Below are 25,283 nucleotides of genomic sequence, written 5' to 3'. Positions count from 1 at the left end.
GAGAGCAAGATATGAGCCCAAGGAAGGCTATGGTGGGCTGTGGGCAAAGCGCGGGTGGACAAGAAGGGTAACTAAAATAAGTTGAGGGTGTGCAGTCTACTGAAGATTGTAAGTTGGAGCGGTGCTTGGGAAGTATTTGTTGTTCTTTCAAAAACCTGACAAAAAAAACCTTAAAACTGAAAATTATTATTATTTTTGGCCCCAACCTAAGATTTTTCTGGGGTTTAGCCACATTTTTTTTCTGTGTTTGGGAACAAAAAAGAAAAAAGACACCAAAAAATACTTTGTTCTTTCAATGAGCCAGTAATAAATAAAAACTAACATTTCAAAAAACAGAAGTTTCCTTGGGAAGAGAGCACTATTTTTTCTTCCAAAATGACTTTGCCTTAAAATTGTGATCGACTCTGCTCTCAGGCTAAGGATCTGACTTCGCAGCTGCCTTTAAGCAATCAAGTAGAAGTAGCAATTGGGACAGCTTTTCTCCTTTTTTTTTTTTCCCTGGTCTTTGGCTGGGAAGTTACATGGGTTTGCCTCAGAATAGATGCTGTGCTACCATAATCCTGGCACTTTTCACTGAAAATGAGATTTCAGCAGTGTTTCCTAGAGTAAGTAGAGTACTCCTGAAGTCTGCTTGCAGGGCTTTTGGGATGGTGAAATGGAGCAACCTGCTTTTGTTTGCCTGAGCATGTGATTTTTTTTTTTTTTAATACCTTGTGATCTTCACAGACTTCTGGCGAAGCTTAAAACATTTGTTTGAGAAGGGAGTGGCTATCATTTGTTTAGAAAATAAATAGAAAAAAGTAGGCCAAATACCAGTAAAGTTCCAGTTTTAAAATATTAAACTAACACGCAACATTGCTGGCCTGAAAAGGTCACATGAAGTGGGAGAAAGGATGTATTTAGACTGATTGCCAGGCAGGACGTGGGATCTCTCACTGACTTGGCAGTAGATACTTCTGCTCTATTTGCTATTAGTGCTGTTTCTAATGCTCCTTATTTGCTAAGTTCTTAAGTTTGACAAGATCCATGCTTTATTTTCCAGTATTTACATGGTACTAAGCAAGTGTGTAAATCCATTCAGAGAGTAACCAAGGCCTACACCGCCCCCTTTTTTCTGCTTTGTCTTTGGTTAGTAGATAGGATGCTCAGAAACCTGGGAAAATGGAAGTTTTGCGGGGTTTTCCTTTGGGGTGTGCTATCAGATAACAAGGTTATTTGTAACATGTTCAGACTTGCTAAATAGGGTGGAATAGGACCCTTTGCTTCCAAATTTGTCAGTGAGAGTGAAGAAAGAAATGACTACTTAAACTACAGTAGAGCTGTTACAATTTCTTCAGAAGAAATCATAAGATTTAATGAAATGTAAGCATCCCTTTCTATGGTCTGACTTTAGGGTTCTTGGCTAGCATCAAGTAGAAACCTAACGCAGCAGCTAAATAATTGCTGCCACATCATCTAAGCACATCATTATCAGTGCTGGACGAGATGAAAGGTATTTACAAATGAGCCTGCCAGGAGAACACAGTCAGCACAAGCTTGATCCAGCTCCAGCTGTAATCAATAGGAGCCTTCAACTAAACTAGAGCTTAAAGAACAAACTAACTTATTTCTGAAATGTATTACACTTCAAATTTTGGAAAATTAAACCTGGAGCTCATCAGAAGTGAGATGCAGAGGGATTCAGTGCCTAACAAAGCCTCTTGTTTTACTCCACGCATTGTTTGACGGTTGTCAGAATTATACTTTCCACTCTGACAACTCAAGCCCACATTTTTTTTTTTCCTCCCCCTTAAATCTCCCACTTTTACTTTCCTCCTGTTTTTGTTTCCCTATTCCTCTGGGTTCTGCCCTTCTAATTTTTCAAGGCAGAGAATGCTCCTTTGTTTGTGAAGAGCAGAGCAAGTTTATGGCACCCTATTAATTATATTTATGAATCACATCTAACTGAATTTTTCCCATAGCCCAAAGGTGGCTGTTTGCCCAAAGGCACTGCTCTCAGTGCCTGTATTTTCTATTTATAAGGTGTACTTTAGTTTACATCAGAAGCTGAGGGAAAGACTTCTGCTTGATATCACTTCTGCCAAATGAAACCCACAGAGAAGCTGTGGCCAAAGGAACTCTGTACAAAAGTTGTCTGGGCTCTGTAATTTTGTTCACGTGGGTGCATGGTAGTATACGTTAGTTGCCAATAAAAACAATCCAAAATAGATAGAGCACTGTGCAAGTCTCGAGACGATCTTAAAATGTACAGAACACAGGTAAGTGAGCACTGGGAGAGAAACATGCTTTGTCAAAACACAGTTTGGTGAGAAAATCAGCTTTTGCAAGATGGTCATGAAAGGACAAGAAGCTCCCCTGACAATCCCTTCTACTCCGTGCAAGTTGATGAAATTCCTGAAAGAGCAGTTTACAACCGAATTAAAGAAAGTTGTTGTTTTTGAAACTATTTGTGGTTGTGACAAAGCGTGGGCGCTCCCCAGAACATGTTGATGTTAAGTAGTATAGCCAAGGACATTGAGGAATTAACCATTTCAGCCCTCAAAGGCATACGCTAGTATTAGCAATTGCTCAATGTCAAGCAAGTCTTCCAGCTCTGGGTCACGGGCAGGCATTGAAAAGCATCAGCAGTATGGAGCCTAATATGCATGTAAGAGGAGATCGACTATGGGACAATGGTTTGTACAGATGCCCATCCAAACCAGGCTTTTTGCCTCCAGAGACCCTGCAGGACTAAATAGGAATCAGCTTTGTAGCTAACATGGGGAAGGGAAGGAACAGGCCCTGACAGATTCACTGGACAAGTTTTTTTAATACTTTGTGGCATGAGATGTTTCTCTTGCTCCTGGCTCCAGGAATGATGAGTGGGAAGCTTTAGCCATCCTTCCTGAAAAGGTAGCACTTGAGGCCCTTCCTTCTCTTCATCTTTTTTTCCGAAGGTATTTTGCTTGGTTTTCAGTCTATTCCATTCCCTCTTTAAAAAAGGCAGGAGGTCCCAGATTTTGATTTTCTTGCAAATTGAGTGTATGAGCTAATTGCCAAGGATACGTAGCCTGTCCGCATCTCGGCATTTCTGAGGGATGCCCAGAACGTTATCAGTACATTGCTCAGCATAACTCTTTCATTGCCTGGTTGTCTCTATCTCTAAGTAGACAGTCATAAGTGTTTGATTAAAATCTAATCTAGCCTTTCCATGACCATTGTAGAGGTTAACTAATGAGCACAAGCCTACAGGGGAACATAAGGGCCTCATATGCTGTTGAATACAGGCCAATATTGGTTGGTCAAAATAAATTTTGCTCGTAAATTCTTGCAGGATGGGAGAAGAGATTTCTCAATTTAGACTTCCATCAAAGCTATCGGAAAAAGCTGTCAATCACACTCAAGGTTTTCATAGATGTCTTGCTGCCTCAAATGCCTTCCAGATGGATTTAATTCCAGTGTGATTGATTGCCCACTCAGCTCTGCAGCTGTGCACTTCAGGGGGAAAGTCCATGCCATGCTCACTCATCTGCTGGATGGCAAAAAAAGACTAGTGGCTCTTTCTTCATGAAGTGCTATCCTCCAATAACTGATGAGGCAAGAGATGGACTGACAGAAGATGAATCTGGGGGAGACTAATTATATCAAAGTAATTAATGCAAAGAACAGAATTAAAAGGTAAAGCAAGGAGATATGTACCTAAGTATTAGTGAGATGGTCTACGTATAGTGGAGGAAAAGTAAACATCTACAAGCCCATTAATTTCTTACCAATAGGATAAGGGGGAGAATTGCTTAAAATTCCAAGCTAAAGTGTTTTAAAATAAGTTTTTTGATAATTTTACCAATCCTGTTATTATTTATGCTACTATGATTTTTTTGGTAGCTTGAATAACCCAAACCACTGTTTCCAACATTAAGTCTTCTCCCAGGCTAATCAACTTCAAATGTATTGTGTAAGCCTAAGAGGTCTGACATGGTACTTGTATTTCTCTGTGCTGTTAGCTTACAGAAGCCCTCATCCTGGATAAGGATTCCACTGTTCTGCTGATGTGCAAACTCTGAACCAAAAGACAGTGCCACTTTCAAAGAACCTACAGTCTAAGAGAGGAGAGAGTGGAAGATTTCAAAGGATAGCAAGAACCAGTCTGGTAGGTGATGATATTTGTGGCCTGTAAAGATTTTTAAAAGCTTTTGCAAAATACAAGACTTCCAGACAGGGACTACTGCAGAGGAGGGGAAGTTTTTTAACAGACTGTAAACATGTAGGCTTAAGTAGCTTGAAAACTTTTGTATATAGCACCTAATCAACTCCATTGATTTAGAGGCTGGTTTTAATTAATCAGATGCTACCAATAAATATGCAAAACACTGGTGGAAGACCAATGACAAGATTGGTTTCTAGCAGTTAGCTGAACATCCTCTGTGGCTAGATCTGTATCTAAACTTATTTAGGCTCCAACAGACTATTAGTATGCTTTGGAGACTTCACAGACAGGCAAAAAGATCAATATGAAAGAAAAGAAATACAATGTCTCGGATAATAACAAGATAGGACCTTCTGAGCTGATTTCCAAGTTTCAAAAACACCTCAGAGAAATTAAAACTAAGTCATGAAAGTTCTTATATCTTATTATTTTCAAAAGGACTGGGAAGTGTTCAATGTGTTTTAGGATTAAGTCCAAATGATTTTTAAGGAGTTAGGTCTCATTTTCAATGAAAGGAAAAAAAAAAGGAAGCATAGCATAATAGATAAGTAATGGCTGAATACGTATTAACCAGAAGTCTTTTCAAAGCAAAGAACAATGATCTCTTATCTACAGAACGTTCAGTAAATAGGTTAATTCTGCATACTGACCTAAAACTCTTGGGCTTGATTTATTATTACTTTTATTTGTGCAGTAATTTTTATTTGCCCCATAAGGCTTCATACTTAATACATGTATGTGTGCTTGCCCAAAATGTCCAGTAGCAGAGAGCAAAACCTCTCGAGCCAGAAAATGAATCTGAGAAGTTAATGGAAAGAACTCTCTGTGACCATACAGCTACGTGTCATTCTGTTCCAAACCAGTCATGTCCACTGCATCATTCTGTTCCTTATAATGAAGAAAATTTATCTGATTTTCAGATCGTAACAAGTTTGCAATTCAATTTCTAGAATGGATAAGATTTTACAGAGAGGATACTGAGGAGATGATTATTTTAGTCAAGCCAAGCATCAGTTCCTACAGAAGTGGCATGAAGTATCTAGTTAGTAAAAGTGACAATATTTTTTCATCTCGCAATGTAAACTGTTCACAATCCTATTTAGAGTCACCATAAATCATAAATGGTGAAGTATCTAGTTGGCTAAAGGAGCAGCTTTATTTCATTAACATTTTGAAACTCACGTTGCGATGTTGCTAATTGTATAGTAATTTATCCAGGATCACAGCGTGAATTGCTGTTTTCAGTCAGTTTTTGGCAGTTGTTGCCAGTTTAAGTAGAGAAAAGAGGAAGAGAGAATAAAGAATTAAATAGACACAAAAATGATGTGAAGAGTATCTAAAAGGGACAGTGCTGCTAGATGTGAGACAAGTTGGGATATTCAGCAGAAGTATCTGAAAACTATGTCCCAGTGATCTAACTGCAAGCTGAGTAAACAGCACCGTTCCTTCAGATCAAGGCTACTCCCTCCTATACTTTCAAGCATTTCCTACCCACCCGTGAATAGGCTCGGTCTGCATTTGGTATTGCAGGCTTGCTCTGGCAAGTTTTTTAGTGAGCGTTTTTAAAGTAAAAGTTCCTAGCAAGAAGGTGAAGGACTAATTCAGGACAGCATTCCTATTCAGGACAGCATTAAGTAATTGTGTAAATTTAGGTACGTGCAAAAATGTCAGTGAAATTGCTGGGATCCAAGCATGTGCTTTAAATGCTGGAACACAACTAAATGTGTCTTAATATGACACCCCAAAGTATAAGCAGTGGAGTTGTTTATTAAAATCACTCTTGATATACTTTCAGTACTTTAAGAAGCTTGGTGGGCACCAGCTGTGAATAAATCTTTCTGTTTATTCAGAACTTTGCTTGCTAAGTAGCATAGACACTGATCAGTGAAACTTTACATTTTTTTTTTTCCTGGTTTGCGGATACACATTGTTTGGGTGGTTTTTTGTTTGTGTTGTTTTTTTGGGGTTTTTTTGGTGGTTTTTTTGGTTTTTTTTGGGTTTTTTTTTTTTTATAATCTGAAACTGAAAAACCTTGCAGAGAGATTCACTTGTAGCAAGAGTCGGGCCACGAGAGGCTGGGAATGACATTCAGCTTCTCACTAGCTAGTCTGCTTTCCATGAAAATGTTTGTGCTACTCAGGGCTGCCCCAGCATTGTGTGGCTTTCCCTTATGGAAAGCACTTCCTCACCTTCACCCTTTGTAAGAAAATAAACCAGTCTTTCCCATAACTCCAGCACAGTTTTATAAAAATGTGAGTTCTGAAAAGTACAGTAGGAAATAGTCTTAGTGGTAGGTAAAACCCAAGAAGGTGTATTTTTTAATTTTGTTGAAGAAAATAGAGTAAAGAAGGAATGCAAGCCAAATGTTTAAAAGTATGAAGACAGAAGGCTTTCTCAGGTGAGTGCTTTTGCTGCATCTGTGCATACAGTGCCTTCCAGAAGGAAACTTTCACTGGTGACTGGTACCCTCTCTGTGCTACAGCCAAATGAAATAATAAATAATTCTAAATAGTTTGATGGGGGGACCAATGCAAACAAGCTTGAAAAATGAAGGGGGAAAAAAAAAGAGGAAGTCCTGCATCTTTAGCAAATCTCTTTTGGCTGTCTCTATCAATCTAGGGTGAATTGAAAGGAGGGGTTCTGTTTGGATATGAGGAAAAAACTTTTTCACCATTAGGGCAGTCAAGAAGTGGAACAGGTTGCCCAGAAAGGTTGTGCACTCTTCATCCACAGGGGTTTTCAAGACCTGACTGGATAAACCTCCGTGGTGTGAGAGTCTGATGAACCTGGTCTGATCTCAGAGCTGACCCTGCTTTGAGCAGGATGTTGGACTAGAGACCTCCTGAGGTCCCTTTTGCCTGAATTATTCTATGATGCTGTAAATACACTCTAAGCTATTAAAGAGAATGGTGAACTGTACTACCTTTCTTTCCTCTGACTTTTTACTGATTGTGTTCTTCAGGCAGAAGTTGAGTCAAGTCAGGTTTCTGATTAAAACATTTATGGAGGCTGAGTCACAAAACTTTTTTTTATGCAACCTAAGCACCAAACTAAATAAATTCAGGACAGCTGTGAACTGAGAGAAAAAAAAAAACTGTAAAGAAGCCATTTGGTCATCACTGGGCTAAATTGTGAAATTAGTGCTAAGAATAGTTAACAATGGGACATAAGCATTTAATTTTTCAAATTAAGGACAAATGATAGGAATGGAAAAACCTGCATATTATCATTCCAGTTTTTAAGGGCTGTTGTCTACCCAGCCCATCCCAATTGCATCCCAATGGGACAGTAATACTGTCTTGAATCTGAATTTGTGTGACAGAGATGGTTCTGTAACTTTATGCCAGAAAGCTGGAGTGCATGTTAGTTGGTGTGTTGCGTGAGCTTCTGCGGTGTTCTGCAAAGACGGTCTTGAGCTGATCCAGGCAGATCCCATGGCTGTCCCACTTGGAATGTTACGGCCAAATTAAAAAACATTTTTGTGTCGCCTTTTTGCTATTTTTCATATTTTTAGACACTTAGGATCGTTCTTTCTGGCTGAACCCCCTGAGCGGCCATTCAGTCTGTGAAAATCCCAATTGGTCCCTTTGGTCTCTTTAATATTTTGCTTTCAGCCTAATGATCATAGCTGTCGTAGGAGTGTGACTCCACCCTGAGGACAAGGCGCTGTGAAATGGCTCCTTAGCCCCTGTTTGGTCACAGATGAGGCATGTGTATGGAGCCCCCGGGGCTCCCACAGCATCTATGAGCCAGAATTTGCTGAGGCCAGTTTTTGGCTAGGTTGGACATGACAGATGCAAAGAATGATATAAGCTGCTGCTGCTTTTGTCCCAAATACAACACTAAACACAGCAATAGTGTTGTGTAAAGTGTGTGCTTGTTAAGATATGGAAGCACATGCACCGCTAAGCTGTTCAGAGCAGGAAAGATTTCCTTCTACATGCATATGTTGTCCAGAAGAATGGAGCCTACGTAAGGCCCCTGAAAGCTGTGGCAGTACAAAATGATGTCACTGAATTTCAGTATTGCATGCTTTTCCCCCACAATAACAAACTGTGTCTCCTATGATGAAAATGTTCTGATATTAATACCTGCTTTCTTTTCAATATAGAAATGTTTTAAATTGTATTTGACAGCTAAGACTCAGATCAGATTATTTATACATCACTGTCAGAATCACAGAAATGTTTGTCTGAATTTCCCAATGGTTTTAATTTTCAACAGAATTACACTGGTTTGCTCTGTTAAAAAAAAAAAAAAAAAAAAAAAACCAACAAAAAAACCCAACAAACAACCAAAACTCAACCTTCTGCAGCTTGTAGGGCAGGGAATGGTTCCATTACAATACTGAACATCTGATGTCCACCAAACTGATTAATGAAAGCTCTGGGGAATGGGCTTTACACTCAATCCACAGGTAGCAGTCACCAAATGCAGAAAGGTGGAAAATTTAGGTGGAATTTAGGTGGAAAAAGGTGGAAATTCTCAAATCGGGCATGAGATACCTCAGAAGGGTACAGATATTGCCGATCTACTGTCCAACAATTAAACTCATCCTGACATTCTTTAATAATTAAAGATTGCCTTAAACATATAAAGTAGGTTTGTTATCCCTTTCAAAAGTTGTTCTTTTTTAACTTCTGGTCTCATGGTATAAAATATCCAGACCTTTGTTTAATTAAATTCTTAAATTGTTGGCCTCACTCATATCCTATAGCAGTGAGTTCAGGAAGCATTTCCTTTTCTGGGGTGCTCTGACAATACCACATTTCAGAATCATAAATTAAGTTTTGAATTGCTGTGTTTCAAAGTGGGAAACAGCAGTTGCAAGTCTGCTTTCTCCAAGCCCTTCATTATTTCTGTATGGTTTTGCCACGCTTATCTCTTTCTCAGTTGTTAAAATCTCTCCTCATCCCCTAACTGTTGCTTTCTCCTGCTGTGAGCTGCTCTTATTTTGCAATATTCCCTTTAAAATGGGTCAAGCAGTATTGCAAACAGCCATGCTCCTTATGAGCTGTTTGATAGGTAAGAAAATCAAGCAAGTGAACTGTTTTTGCATCACAAACAGCCACTCGCATAGCTCCAGCTTCTCTGCTAGCTGGGGAATCCCCCAGGAAGCTTTCACGAGGGTGGAGAAAGCGCAGACAAGATCAAGACTAGTGCTCTAAAGCTGTGCTTAAGGGAAGAGGCTGAGGGTGTTCGAGGGTGTTGCTGGGTGGATCTCCTTGGCTAGTTTCTGGTTTTGGCTTTATTACGTGGCTGTGCTTTCAATTTATTTCAAAGGTGCCTGGAGCCTTATAAATCTGCATACATAGTAAGGAAGAGATTCTCTTAATGGTGAATACTGAAATTTGAGTGTAATCATAATGGAGAGAACATTTTGATTTAAATACATAACAAAGCAACCTTTTCATAAAGGTATCCTTCTAGAAATGGAGAATTTTCCCTTTTATAGGCATATAGAGCCTTCTGATAGAGGAATACTGTATCTTGGAACACAAAAAAACCCCACCCCCCTCCCCAAAATAATAATTTGCGACATACTGAATAATAGATTAAAACTTACAAATACATTTTCTGGATTGTTTAAATAATGGTCAAACGGTGTTTACAATGGGGAAAACCTGGTGGTTTTCTCCTGCACCCAACTTTTGCAGTGCACAAGCCATATCAGGAGGATGGTTATAACTCTCTTCGAACTCAGGCTCATTTGAGCTGTAATGCTCTCCTGCTTCTGCAAGCCTAGCAGCCCAAGAGGTGCTCAACCAGTACAGTGTTACTGACTTAAAACTAATTTTTATCTGCTTGCACAGTGTCCTCTGCACTGGGTAAAAAATACTCAGCGTAGAAGTATCAGCAATACCTTTACTTAGAGTCTTGCAACCAACCTGAAATTCTTTTCTACTAAAGTAACATACAAAGAGTAAGCTGGAAAGAAAATCTGTCTTGATCCTTCAAATTAAGACAGATAAGACTGAGAAAGATCCAGATGCAGAGTAAATGCAAGCAGAATGACTTCAGATAAGAATGTATTTTTTCTTTACCCCTGGGAAATGGGAATGACTTTTGGATTCTGCACACTTTCCCGATTTAGTCTCCAACAACTTCTGGGAGGAATAAAGTAAGGTATCTTCCACAGCCTACAGGGGCAGATAAGTGGGTGCTCCAAAGCATTGCTTATTTCTGATGTGACTATGCACTCTACAACACTGCCTATTGAAATATTACTGCTTTTAACTAGCCCTAAGTGTGACAGGCAATACCTTGTTTTATCTGGTTCACCTTTATTGTGTAAAAGCTATGTGGAGAATCTGTTCCTGATAAGAAAGTCCCTTGAAAACAAATTAATCTACTGAAAAAGTGCTTTAAATACTACAAGGTATAAAAGTACAGGTAAGATCTGGTAACGCAGGTGCAAAACAAAATGGTTTCAAAATTGCTGTAGAACTCAGTAACTGTTTTTTTTTAAGGCACTTGACAAAGATAGGTATTTCTTGAAGTGATACTATCTTTATCAACTTAGCTGAACCTTCTCCAAATACTGAACTGTATTTGTTGCTTCTAAATCTGTATTTAATTCCAGCTCTTTTCTAATGCAGCCCAGATAGCCAAAATTCTCCACTGAGTAAGTCTAGACAAGAAAGAGATTGCTTTTTCCATCTTTCTGATAAGCTAGGTCAAGCCAGCTAAAATCACACTTAAATTTCTGCTCACTTTGCCATGCTTTATTCCTTTCCTCTGTGCAAGTCTGTTATTAAATGTTAGCTTATTGGCAACCTCTTTAAAATCATACAGAAAATTGTTACCTGTCAAAAGTCCTTGCATTTTCCAATTCTAACTACTTCTGTTAGAACAGGCAGCTGCTACAGTATTGCTAAGGATTTATTTTTAAATTGTTAATGCTAAGAAATATGCAGTAATTGATTGTCCATATTACTGTTTTTCTGGCATCGTGGTATTCTTTCATCCTGTAAGTTGTCTTATCGTTTTCCCCCTGGATTTCTTTAACTCTTGTGAATTTTAATTATTGAAAAACAAACTTCTAAATCTTCATATAAACACCAGTTTTACACAGCAATCCAACTTAAAGTTTTTCTTTTGGTGCAAGTTACAGCTGGTAGTGCAATTTAGGTGTCAATAGTATTGAAGTAGATGAGATGATGATTTACTCAGAGGCCAGCAGAAGGCCAGTTCTCCTTTATAAAGACCATCTTTTTGAAAGAAAAGATTAATGGGTAGACAGCGACCAATTACTCTGAAAACTCAGGCTGAAGATTTTTACTGGTGTCGATGGACAAAAACCATTCATGAAGCCATTCAGGCTTGAAACTTTAAAATCACCGTCCTCTCCATTGCTTTCACTATCTATTGAGGTTTGATTGCACACATTATGACCAATTACCTGTTAACAGAAATCCCACCCATACAGGCATATGCATATAAAAATCCTTGAACGAGTTCTGTTTTGTACTCAGGAAACTACATAGAACATCTGTTCAGGCATGGGCTAAACACGCTCAAGTGCAATGTCAGATTTGCTTAAATCATATCATACTGGGTCATGCATTAGAATATAGGTTTACTCCAGATTAAATTCAGCTTGTAAAAGAAAGCTCAGCCACGTCTTCTCCTTTTCAGATCTGTTTTAAATAGGTTTAAATGATGCCTAGATATATCCACTCAAAAGCATGAATTTTTTTAATCAGGAGTTAATAAATACTGATTCAGAGCTTCCCAAAGTAAACATCTCTTCCCAGGAGATACATCTTCATACACTGAATCCTTTATCATCCTATTTAAGAATTTTACTTATTTCTGTGGTTAGCCTTCTGTGATTCTATGGGGCATTTTTCAGTTAGGTGAAGTTACTTATTTAAGGTATTCAGGAACAGCAACAGATAAGGGTCTACTGAATATCTAGTTCTAAAAATGCCTAATTAAGAGATTGGGATACATTATGCCACAAAAGGTCTAATTCATTTCCACGCCTCAAGAACTTTTTCTTAGCACTGCAGCTTACAAAAGTGTGCGTAATGCATGTTGTTTTCTTAGTAACTTTTTTCAGCTTCAAAGCTACAGGTTTTACCATATAATTATACATAACAAGAAATAATCATTTCTCCACTATACTTACAACAGAATCAACTTTTAACATTATTTCAGATCAACAAATAAAACACAAATGTGAATGAGCATAAAAGGTATTTTATAACTACTACATGTATGCTAAGCTACTTCATAGCTTTGTAATTTGCAAATCCTTCCTATATTTCTAGTAAAGTTAAAATGTAAATGAAAGAAGGTACAAGCAGGATTCTTGTGCATTTAATATGTTCTTTCAGGTTAAGTTTTGTTGTATATTGAATTATGGCAAATAGCTTTTCTCTCCAAAACTATTGCTTTCTGGCTGCTATGAAAACAAAACCTAGGAAATTAAAGATAAAACCAGATACAATCTTTGTGAAGTATCATGCTTTTTATCCATGAACATTACATGGCTGATTACCTAGTCCATACATTCTTGTCACACACAGAGAGAAGAGAATCTTGGTGGACTTGGCAGTGCTAGGTTAATGGTTGGACTTGATGATCTTAAAGGTCTTTTCTAACCTAAATGATTCTAGGATTACTAGCCAAGTTCAGACCTTTTGATCTTGTGGATAGAAGCAATTGAGCTTTATGACAAGTATGTGGCAAACTTCCCTTTGATAAGAACCCTTCAGCTGAAAGGATGCTTAAATCTTGTATGAAGTAGTATAGGACATGCATAAATGATGATAGTCCAGAAAAAAATAGCTCAAAAAGCATCACAGAGGGAAAATGCGAAGAAATATTCTTGAAGTATAAAGAAAGGAGATGGCCAAGCTCAACTTACATGAAAGCCATGAACAAAAAGTAAAAGTTCTTACTCAGTTAACACACCCACAGGACAAAGGGGTTGCCATGACAGAGTGCTGTACGAGAATAGTTGACTATACCACAAAATATCCAGAATGCTTAAGATGCAACCTGGTAAGGTAAACTCAAGAATTACTCCCTCATGGTTTCCACCAGACCAAAAATATCTCACTAGTATGGTCCTATAACACTATGTTCTCATTGTTCTTGATGATAGGAAAATGGCAAAATAGCAAGCCTAGACAACATACTGAATTAATTCAAGTAATAGTGGCAACTGGTTTGCTTGGCTTTATAGTGCAGCAGATATTTTTCCTTAGTAAAGGATATACAAAGGAACATAGGTGGTACAGTGAGGAATCAAACAGACCACTTCTGTATTTGCGGGAAGCTTTGTTCTTCCTTTAGGACTATTTTGGCACATGCAGAAAGGCAAATACAAACAGTAGCTATGATCTTCCTTTGCCAGAATGAGAAAGAAATGAAGAAGATGACTTGGAAAGAGAATAAAAATAAGGAAAATAACAGTTCTGAACTTCAGCTCTTGAACTAGTTTTCCAGCTTGCTAAATTAGCGTCCCATCATTGGAGATGCTCAAGAAATCTCTCGGACCTTTAAAAAGTATGTGTCTGTAATGCTGCGATCCTTTAGAGATATTCTAGGGTTAGAAAAGGTGACTCGGTAACCCAAAGTTCAAAAATGAAAATAAAACACAGATAAGAGCATTTCCATTATTTACTAAGTAATCTGAAGCAGGAATCAGGTTTGAAAACAGAGAAAAACTTGTTGGTTGAGAGAAAATTACCTTGAGCAAACAATAGGAGAAAGGAGGAACTAAAGCAGGCTAAAGAACTATAATGCAATAGTCTGGGATGAAGTAACTGCAGACCTGCTCAAAGCAAACACATTGAGAACATCACTATAATTCTTTCATGGAAATATGGGAGAAAGAATCTATCCACAAAGTGGCAATGGTATCACTAGAAAATTTTCCAAAAAGGGTGCTAAAAGTAGCTGCCAGGATGCTCTCACACTGCTGTTACTGCTAGGGACACTTTCTGTATCACTGCAACTCTGTAGACCACAACTCCTTGACAGCAGGTATTGAAACAGGGAAGAAAAGCCAGCCTGTGCTCCCACAAATCATGTTTTATGCTATCTGATGCTACTGAATGCTACAGATGACAGCTATCATTCCTTGTAGGGTTTACTGACTTTTAGGATGCTTGTGTCCGAGTGTTTGCAACAGATACAGGGAATTCCTTGAAGCGATAAATAAATACTCTGTGCCTTTTAATGGGGTGCCAAGTATACTGGGATGCCCAGTCAGGATCAGACATAAGCACATTCTTCCCCTTTGCTATCTGGTGTTATTCCTGACTGCATTATGAAAAAGACCTCCAGCTTAGAGAGTGAAATTCTGAAGGAGGACAGATGGCTGGAGGTTTGGACTTTCTTCAGGCCGTGTGCCTTCTGAATACATTTGCTATGTTTTGTCTGTCAAAACATTAGCTGCCTCAGAGCTACTAAGCAAACAGGCTTTATAATCAACAAATCAAACCCGAAAGTATGACAGTCGATGTGACTACTGTATGATCCCATTTTTCTTGAATCTGAAGCCATGAGAACTGCTAATGAGTTTACTTAAACTTGAAGTCTACTGCTTGCCTGCATAATCACAATTCAAGAAGCTAAGGTAAATACAACTTTCGGAAGCTTGCCTGAATCTAGGACACTTAGCGTGATTAGCATATGGTATGAATCTTTAGCTGCAACGTACTGAGCATATTCCTGCAGGGGTCAGAATAATGGAAAAGCAGTAACTAACTAAAGGAAGTAAAGCAGCTGCTAGTATTTATGCTTGTGATGGATGTTCACAGTAAAATGGTCAGACAGAACAGAGAATATCTATCCAAGGTCTTGACATGACACTCACAGCTGTGCAAATAGCACAGATGGGAAGATGATTCAGAGTGGCCAGATTTTGAAAATGCCCCAAAACAGGCCCTCAGGCCCTCAAAACAAGATGGTTTTTTGTGACCTCCCCTCTGGTCCCTTAAGGCTATTAAAGAGATGCTCCAGAAAGGGCTCTTTGCAGCAAAATGCAGTGGTTTCACAGATTAACAGCTTGAACAATTGGTTCAGGATGGGCTGATGAAAGATGATCTCTGCATGATGTACCCAAATGTACAAGAAATTAATTGGTGTCTACGAACACTCAGTACAAAGAGCTGTGAAAATGTCAGCTTGTATCCTTCTGTGGATTCTCTTAGACCTGCAAAGTCCTATGGCTTTTCCAAGTAATTACTATTCAAATGGCATGTGTAACCAGGTCAGTCTCTTAGGGTGGCTACTGCTGGCAACAAGTATTCTCCACTTGGTGAAGTACTGCAGTGAACATACTACATATGAACTGTGCCTGAGTAAGCACTCTGATGAATTAATGGCATCCTAAAACAGATAATTAGACCTTATTTTTCCTACCACAGCCTCCCTCCTCATTCTTTCCTCAAACTAAACAGGTCTTGTCTTGTTGAGAGGAACAACTCTGGAACTAAACTTGTCCCAACTCAGGCTCTCCTAAAAGTGGTCCTGAAAGCATTACTCCTTAAATACAAGAAGCGGGAAAACTTGGGATGCTGCACTCTTCTAACTACAGACAATATTTTACAAAAGGCTCCCCAAAACATTTCTGGGGCCAGCCTATGAAACTACTATAGGTGTATTTTAGGTTATGTCTATATTAGCAAGTAGTGCGGACCCATAGGAGCAGATTAGAAGTTGGTACAGAAGCTCCAATGTCCCAGTACAGGCATTTCTGAGGGTCTCTGGGCTCTCTCTGGTCCTGGAGCCTGAACGCTCGTTAGTGGTTATGGCTTATTAGCGGCACTCCTGCAGTGCATTTCAGGTTTAGCTTCATCTGAACGGGATCTGGTTTGCATGTTCCAAGACCGCTCAGTGAGGCAAATGAAAGCACGTTAAGTGGAGCTCATTAGGAGGTGCATTTCAGAACTGTGCAGTCTGCACCCCAGCCAAAATGTCAATGCAGAGCACCCTGCCGGAGGCACGCCCAGACTCTCCAACCTGAACCAGTTCTGCAAAGGGCCAGGCTGAGTGCATCTGCACTTATCCAATTTTTAATTTGTCCTTCATATGCTAGGTCAACATCCCTAATATATATACATATGTATATGATATAAAGTGATTTCTGTATGGAAAATAAAACATCACGAACTGCTCCCCCTTGTCCTTCTCTCCTTAAAAAAAAAAAAAAAAAAAAGAGGAATTTAGGCTTATTTAACTTATTTACACTTAGTTAACTTCTTGAGGTAAAAGCCTAGATTAAGTACGGTAAGTTACATTGAAAAGTACCAGAAAATTAAACAAAAACAACCCCTAACCCCTACCAATGAAGAGATCCCTAAAATGATTTTGTAGGGGGAAAATAACCACAGCACAGAAAACAAGTTAATTCCTTTCCTCCCCCCACAGAGAAGGATAAAAGCAACCAACGTCCACAAAGTCTAGGCAGAACTCTGGAAAACATCTCCTTCTTCCATATAAGAAAGCATCGATATCTTTTATTACAACCTCTCTCCTCCCTGTGTTTTACAGTCACGGTAGCACAAAAGGTTATAAGGAGACTGGAGAAATATAAGAAGCTAATCTAGCTGAGGAGCAAAAAAGTTTGCTTACTTTATTGCTTGTATTGCCAGCAAGATAGGAAAGCAAAAAAAAAAAAAAGTTCTTGTCCCTTCTCAAGTTTACCAGTTATTTGGTACCTTTGCTTGGTCTTTTTTTCATTCAAGTGTCATTAACATTCTAGGAAAAGCTAGTAGTTTCTTGCAGACTAGATTTGACAAAATTGAATTAATTGGGTGATTTTCTTTTGACTTCAATAGGAGCAGACTCAAATCACAGAGAGCCTAACAACACAGTAGAAATACAATTCAGTCTCGTATGCAGGAAACAGTGCAGCTATTTATGTTTTTTATCAGGCAAAAAGTGTCTGTGAATATTAGCTAACTCAGTAATTTGCTTAAAAATATTTCTTACTCTGTTTTTTGCTTTTCCCAGTTTGAGTGATACTCTCACAGTGACAGGTCAGAACATCTGAGTGGCTTCCCAAAAGTGCTGGCAGGTGCCACATATGGGAATCTTCCTTAGTGACCAATTCAGCAGCCCTCTGAGTTAAAGGCAAATTTAGAAGTGACAGTGAAGTGGGAACTGACTATACAGAGACGGGGAGAGGGGGGATTAGTTAAGGTCATAAACTCAGAATTCAAGATACAGTTAAAGTGTTTTAAGCTGAAACACAAAACTCAGTGCTCTGAATGTTTTCTACATAAGACATCTTCCTCCAGAATAACCTTCCCTCATCTTTTCATCAGTTTTGGGGGTTCCTGGCACTTACTGCCCACGTATAGTATCTTAAGAATTTCCCAGGAAATTTTTGCTACCCACACTTCTAACATCAACACAGTTATACAAGAACATGTTTCTGATCGCTAGTAGTTATAAAAATGATGTATATCATAGGAAACTGCAGTCATTTCCGTGGAGTTGTCTTCTGCAAGGCAGTGTGCTTTGCTATCAACCTGCCATCTGTGCTATTCATGTGCTACGTGGTCTCTTAACAAATAACAGCATGCATTGAAGACAGAAAACTCTCAACACTGATAAATATAGTCACTGTCACTTGTTTTCTTCAGGTCAGAAGTTACAAAGGTAGTAAGTATCTTTTGTAACTCAGGCATATGGCCATGTTTTGGTAGATTAAGAAGTGCAGAGAATCATGCGCCTCTCTGGATGTTTCTTATTACTGTCAATAGAAATAGGATCTGGCCACACTGCATCATGCTTTAGCTAATGATGAAGCTCAGCACATCACTGAAGCCCCTAAAAGTCCAACAGGACTAGTGTCATTTATGCGTGTTTATTCCAACCACAGAAACCAACGTGAGTGTGTTTGGCCTATCATACCCCACTATTCATTGTTTGAAAAGGGAGTGGACATTTGTATTAAAACAGAAGGCCCCTCATACCCTAGTATGATGTCAGTAATACAGCTCCTCAGAGTATGTTATTGTTTTAAACAGAGGTCTCCACACTTTCACATTGGTTATAAAATACTTAGTGCTGCTGGACTGGAAGGAAAATGTCATACATCTGCAAACAATTAGAAGGAGCTGGACTTCATATTTGATTTACTAAACAATAAAACAAGCTTAAGTGTGACTATATGTGTAAGTTACACTCCCTAGGAGCCTCAAGCAGTTATCATAGCAAAGTCTTTTAACCATAATTAAATAAATCCACAGTGGGACCATTGCTGATCAAGATTATCTTTTATAAGATATTTTCAGCAGTGAAAAGCATGAAGATCATGAAGTTGAATGCATGCTTTAAGTGCTCCAAGTGTCTTTTATCCTTTCTTTCAAGCACACTGTCCACTACCCCTTTTCCAGCTGGAATTCATTCAGTACAATACATTTCAGCTTTTAAACACTAATATTTCCATGCTTTCTGCATTTAGATTGAAATTTTGGCATGAGGAAATTAGTAGCAAAAGTCTGATTCAGTCAAGCCCAAGATTTCACCATAGTTTGTGTGTCTGCTAGCTAAAAAGTTCTGGTACTATAACAACAGTTAGTTGTTGTTATAAATTAACCAAAGATTTGTGAATTGAATATAAATATTTTGTTGCGAGTTTCAGGAAGCCAGAGCATGGAGTAAAATAATATTAAAGTATCACCACCAATCTTCTCAACAAAACAAAAACCTCAACCAGTTGTCAGTCTCTAAGCTAACCCTAACTCTCAGCCTTTATTTGGAATATCAGGTATTAGCACTACTTGCTGTTAAACTTTCCTATGCTATTCCCGATTTATACACCTGAAGCCATTGTAGCATAAGTGATGTTCACGTTTGGAAATCTTCTAGCATTACTTGCATTTTTTATCAAACAAAAATGTTGTTACACGCTAAAGTTGAGGTGGTTCACTGCAATTCACCAGCGAAGATGAGTGCCAGCCACAGTAACGCAGCATCACTGGAAGGAGGGAGTGCTGGATCAAACACAGGAGTCCAGTATTCTGTTCCTGGTTCTGCTGCTACTTTGCTAAGTTAAACTAAGGAAAAAAGCCATTTGCCATCCTTGCCATTGATTTTCCCTTGATAGCCCTGAGTGAACGCTCAGGGTTAAGGGGATCGTGGTACTGACCTCCTGCGGTAGGTTCTTTGCTTGACATTCTTGAATTAGAGTGACAGAAACGTTGAAATTCAGCAGATAAGCCAGAAATGCAACTCTGAGGCTTTGCCTACAAAAATAACTTATCCAGCCTCTATGATGATTACTATGCTTCAGAATGACAGGGAATTTACTTACTAGTGATAAATAATGTTCTGTATACATGAATACCAGAGCGAAAGGAACTACCACTGTATATTACAGCTTGCCCTGATTATAGTCACTCAAGTACTATTTTATATGATTATACTGTTATGGGCCACAAAGTGGAAAAGATGAACCATGGGGTCAAGTTTTGCCCTCTGTTTGCATGGGTATCCCACTAATGTGCTTGAAAACCAAGTTTATGAACAAGGAGTAGAATATATTTTTATGAAAGAAAACAAAACAGTGGATGAAACATTTGTTACTTCAGCAAGTATAAGAGTAAACTATTTATATAAAATAATAAATGAAACAGTCTTAGTTTACAGTAGTGCTTGTGAGTCTGGTTCCTGAATGCATACAATTAACATTGCTAATACCCTGAGAATTTTGGCACTGTGTGTGGTGTATGTACACTCAGATGAAAGCTCTTCATTGCCATAGTTGCAGAGACTGGCTAGACTATGACTGGAAGTAAGCTGGCAGGGCCTGTGTAGAACTACTTCCATAGAGATCAGAAGAGCACAAGCTGTTCAGAGGTTTGGTTCCTACTGCTTGATCATACATAATGAAAACACAGTATTCTTCTGCATTGCAAGCTAAGCAAAAGTTCATATGGTGGTTAATTTTTGTTCCATTCAGCATTGACTTACTGAAAGACAACATAGTTTTGCAAGTCTTTAGAAATCACCTATAATAAGACTTGCTACGTTGCCTACTTTTTTCAAAGCACTTCCTCTCCTGGACCTACTTAATACAATGTTTGACTGAAGTTGCTTACTTGCATTAAGGGGTTTTTTGAGGATCTACAGACAACAGAATTAATTCTACTCATTAGCCTGAAATAGATGGAACAGACTGTAAGGCTGCAACGAACTGCAAGTTCTGTCACCTTGAACAATAACAACACGCATGTATTTTATTTACCTATCTTAAGGAAGCGTGTAGCGTCCAGTTTAATGGTGCAACAATATGTGCTATTAAATGCAAGAGTTACAAGCTGTCATTTTCCAGGCATTAGACTTGTTATCACATACACTCCAATTATAGTGAAAGTAAAACATACAGCAGCTTGCTTACCTTGGCACACATTGTGATCACTTTGCTCATACCCAGCTGCACACTGAATTTGATGAGTTGGGTTTGGAGGGGCACGGTGAGGATCAGCTGGAGTCCGTCGAATGACGTTGTTTCGACCACTAGTGGATTCAGCTGCTGCTTCTTCTCGCTCATTTACAATAATTTGTGCTGTTCTAGGTAGACAGAGGTATCCTCCATAGTGGTTAACACATTTCATCCCACCTTTACATGCATCTGGGACTATTTCACATTCATCAATATCTGTGGTTAGCAACAACACAAGTCATGCTTTTAAGTCAAACCTTCTGCAACAGCCATTAATACAAGTAACACAATGAGACATGCAAGCACACCTTGTCCAAAAGAGGGGTGTGTAGTGATAATACTTAAAGAATACCAATGGCAAGTCTGTCTGAAAATTATTTACTGTACCTTTGCACCGTTGCCTAACAGGATCCCATTCATAGCCATCTGTGCATTGCTATAAAGAAAAAAAAAAATTAAAAATTAGGCTACTCAGGATTCTTTATTTTGGAAAAATAATCAAGCATATTTCAATGAACGCAAAGTTTGACACTAAGGGAAATGCAATGTTTGCGTACCTTGGTTAAGCTAGAAAAATGGCTACTGGTACAGCATTGCTGTGCAGGAACAACAACAAGTATATACAGAGAGAGCCTCTATCTCAGGAAGTTCCCAAGATACCGTTTGTTGTGAGTATGTCGGTTTTATCGGGGCTGGGGAACAAAGTGAGAAAAGCATCACTATCTCCTTGCCTTGTTCCTATACGCTGTTTTAAAGCATCTGCCATTGGCTGAATCCTGGAATAAATGAACCTCTGGACTGACCCAGCTGACCAGTATGAAAATCTTCTTATGAAAAAGCAGCAAGCTTTTCTGAATTTTGATCTTGTTCACTGCCTTCCAACAGGTGAACATCTTTCATTCCTGGGGCCGGTTTCCCAAAGGGACTGATGGGCCTCTATCCCCCTGTACATCATCCTCTCTCCCATTAGCACTCTAGCAATGGGGAAGGATCCCATGACAGCTGGAAATTCATTCACATGCTTTTTAATCACATGACACCAGGAACTGCAGTCTAGGAAGAACAATTTATATCGTGAGACATACAAAAAATGGTTAGAGTTTATAACAGCGGGACTACTTATATAAATAAGACTTCGCAAAATTCAAACAATACTATACTCAGCAACTATTCATATCAACGCAGACTAGTAGCTTCAGGAAGAATTTTAAATATTCTGCCCTGCAGTTAGGTAGGCATCTTCATTATTCCTCTGCCCAAAAGCATTAAATTGTCTACGCTGCAGTAATTTTAATCACAGGTGGCTATTACAGAAATGGATTAGCAAAGTATCACAATGCTACCAACTGCAGCAAACACATTTAAAATATCAATGAATCAACTGAGCTGTACTATGTAGGGGTATATGCATGCTATGCTGCTTAGGATATTAGTTTAATGGTCCTATAGAAAAAAAGAATCGAGTCGGCTAATGTAATTAGTCACAGCCAAGCAAGCTAAATCTTGTTGCAACTCCTCTGCTGCAGAGGAACTACACAAGTGAAAAATTTGACCTTCCGACGCCAAGATCCACTTGTTCCATGTACTATCCTCAAGTTATTTTGATGAACTTTTTACTAACGGAGACTGACTCAGCATTAGTATTGAAAATATCTTCTTCATTTGCAGGTGACACCAGCGATCTGCCAAATGTAGCAGCAAGTTGTAACTTTGGAGGCTTTTTCTTCCAAAGGGGTAAGTGGACAGCAAATTGTATTACAATTCTCAATCTCTAAAGGAATGACTACATGCTGAGTTGACAACACCAAAGTTACTGTAGCTATGAAAACGCAAACCCAAAGGAAAACAGCTAATTCATGCATTTACTGAATCACCCAATTCCTGATAATGCACAACAGAAGTACTGTCTATTTAACTGTAAGGAGCCAAGTCCATCTATTACTGCAGCTGAAGGGACTTTTACAATAGAAAAGGATTTGGCCCTAAATGAATACAATATACGCATGAGAAACAGTAGCATCCTAAGAGTAAAATTTCCAAAAGCTAAGTTTTTTTGTTAAGTAGTTTTACATTATTAGAGTCTAATGACCACTGAAGCACCAAAATGCTAAGACCTCTTTGAAAATGGAGTACAGGAACCCAAGTCATAGATGGATGCCAGAAATTATCCATTGGTGTAAACGGAACTATGTAGGCTTATCAGAAAATGCTACTTAATTTTTTAAAAAGAACATGTAATAAATGCGGAAAAGGAGGGAGGCGGGATCCCTATGTTAGTCTGGATTTTCAAAAGGTACTTAGATCTTCAATTTCCCTCTTAAGGGACTTAAAAATTACAGAAGCCTCTAAATAGAAGTAGTCCCAACCTTCAAAAATCTATTGCTTCTAAAGCCCAGTGTGAAAATATTTTATGACTGACTTCCTGATGCTCACTTGGGGCTTCCTTGAGCCCTGTCTTCTATGATAAGGTCCAACTCTGCAATATTTACTTGCTTGAGCCATCCCACTGACTTCAGTGGGATTACTTGTATAAGACACAATCTCAGTCTTTGGCTGTGGTTCTCTAACTTTTTGCATGTGTGCAGAATTTTCTGCTTGTGTGGCATTGCGCTAATGTCTGTACACATTTTTGGAGGTCCACCCATATGAAGCAAGTTGCAGGGATTACAACTGTAATCAGATGTGAAAATGCGGGTTTTTCCCCAGCCCGAGCCGATGTAATTGCCACTCCTTCTATGACATCCATTATGCAAGCCAAAGACTGAGCACAAGCAGATTAAAAAAAAAAAAAAAAAAAAAAAAAAAGCTTTACAAAAAGGCCTTTAAATCTCTCACCCTATCACTGGGTTACAAGCAGAACCTATTTCCAGTATTCAATTCAATTTTATCAAGCCATGCAAAATCACTGCTCAAAACCAGCTCAGAAACTAACAGTCCTATGATCACTCCAGGACTCAGATGCTTCATTAAAAGCACTGAATTTTGAAGTCCTGACATTTTGTTAAAAACAGCTTGAAATATCCAAAAGAAAACACAAAAGAATGTTTGACCTAATTATCTGTCAAGTTCCATATATTTCAAATGAATGTCCTAGGGACCCTGTCTTTATGAAAATGGATTAAAAAAAATATTAAAACCCCATAATTTTGTTCAGCTCATCAAGCTCACTACACAGATAAGCTTTTCAGAACAGGCAGTTGTAGCCTATTTTGCTCAATCTTGTCAACTTCAACTTTAAAACAGTTTCAGTGCAGGAACAGCTTATTTTACGGTTAACATTCGAACTCAAAGAACTTTGTATTGCATGCTATACATTGGCAAGAAATTTGGTTTTTCTTAAGGGTCATTTAGAAAAGAATCCCTGCAAAGCAGTAATTATCTCGAACTCTATTAAACCTTACCGTGTACGTTATGGTTTCCTCAGTTTCCTGCGAATGTACTGTAATAAGAATGAGAGCAGCCAAGAACATAGCTGTCAACATCGTGAACCTTGAAAGAAAGAGAAACAAATAAAACGGGAATATTTTTAGCGCTCCCCTTCGCTGGCAGAGGCAGGCAGCACCGCCGGGACCGGGTCCTGCCCCGGCTGCGAGCGCCGGGCGCCCGCCAGCCCCTACCTGGGTGAAGCGGCCGGGACGCTGCCCCTTTTCTCCTGCAAGAAGAGGGTGGGGGTCGGCTGTGCTTCCAGTCCGTTGTATTTTATCCGGCTGGAGGGGAAAAAATAATAATAAGTAAATAGAGTTTAAAGTAACATAGCACGTAATGCCACACTGGACTGGAAGCGGTGCACTTCGGAGCGGCGCTGGGCAAGGAGCGGGCAGCGTGACCGCCCTGCCGTCGCACGTTTTGGGATGGCAAAGCGATTTTTCGGTAAAAGCTCACCGTCCACGAGGAGGGTGGGCGGCCGGAGGGAGACCCGGGAGGGACGCGCCAGGACCCACCTCCCCGCGGGGAGAAGGCACCCACCGCCGGGCCGGGGCGCTCCGCGGCACCAGCGGCTCCCGCCGGACACCTGCTGGGCTCGGCCCGGGGCCGCCCTGCCCTGCCCCGCCAACGCGCCCCGGGGAGCGGCCCCCTGCCCCGAGGGGCAGCGGGGCACTCAGCCGCCCCGCGCTGCCCGCTCCTACCTGCGGCGGGGCCGGTGCGGGCGGCGGCAACGATTGCTGCTCCCGGCGCCGCGTTACCGCAGCGGCTCGGCCCCGTCCGTCCGTCCGCTGGCTCCGCTGCGGTGCCGGCGCCCGCTTGCTCTCCTTCCCCCCCCCACCCCCCCGCGGGCCTTCAGCTAAATAGAACCGGTCCCGACTCCTACCGGAGTCCCCGGACGCCCCCTATCGACCCCGCGGCGGCCGGAGCCCTTGGGCGGGGCGGGGCACGGCACGGCCCTTCGCCGCTCCCCGCGCCCGCCCGCCGCCGGCCGGGGCGCCCCGAGGCGGGGCAGGTGCGGCGCCCCGCCGCCATGTTGGGGCTGTGAGGGAAGGGGGCGGCGGGCGGGCTCCCGGGCTGTGTCCTGAGGCGAGCCGCGGCCAAAGCCACCAGAGGCGTCTTGCGGGGAGGAGACGTGGGTCCGTCCCGCCGTCCCATCCTGCGGAAGCTGTGAGGGGAGGGCGGCCGTACCCCGCAAGAGCAGCTCCCTCATGCCGGGCACCGCTGCGGCGCGTTGCCACACGCAGTTGGGTGCCC

The 25,283-nt window shown here is 40.2% G+C and overlaps 1 protein-coding gene across 1 annotated transcript in view; it reads right to left on the bottom strand.

Moving 5' to 3' along the window:
* Nucleotides 1–24,861, bottom strand: part of EFEMP1 (EGF containing fibulin extracellular matrix protein 1) — a 49,621-nt gene extending 24,760 nt beyond the window's left edge. The window contains exons 1-5 of the mRNA XM_075496987.1: nt 24,731–24,861; nt 24,221–24,310; nt 24,005–24,092; nt 20,991–21,039; nt 20,559–20,819 (exon numbers count right to left, since the gene is read on the bottom strand). Of these exons, the coding sequence (XP_075353102.1) occupies nt 20,559–20,819; nt 20,991–21,039; nt 24,005–24,085 (391 nt within the window). The 5' untranslated portion in view covers nt 24,086–24,092; nt 24,221–24,310; nt 24,731–24,861. The remainder of the gene's footprint in view (nt 1–20,558; nt 20,820–20,990; nt 21,040–24,004; nt 24,093–24,220; nt 24,311–24,730) is intronic.
* Nucleotides 24,862–25,283: the final 422 nt, after the last annotated feature.

Source organism: Mycteria americana, chromosome 3, assembly GCF_035582795.1.
Source record: "Mycteria americana isolate JAX WOST 10 ecotype Jacksonville Zoo and Gardens chromosome 3, USCA_MyAme_1.0, whole genome shotgun sequence".
Taxonomy (NCBI): Eukaryota; Metazoa; Chordata; class Aves; order Ciconiiformes; family Ciconiidae; genus Mycteria; species Mycteria americana.
The sequence above is the reverse complement of the archived record's forward strand: the minus strand, read 5'-3'. Positions and strand labels throughout refer to the sequence as shown.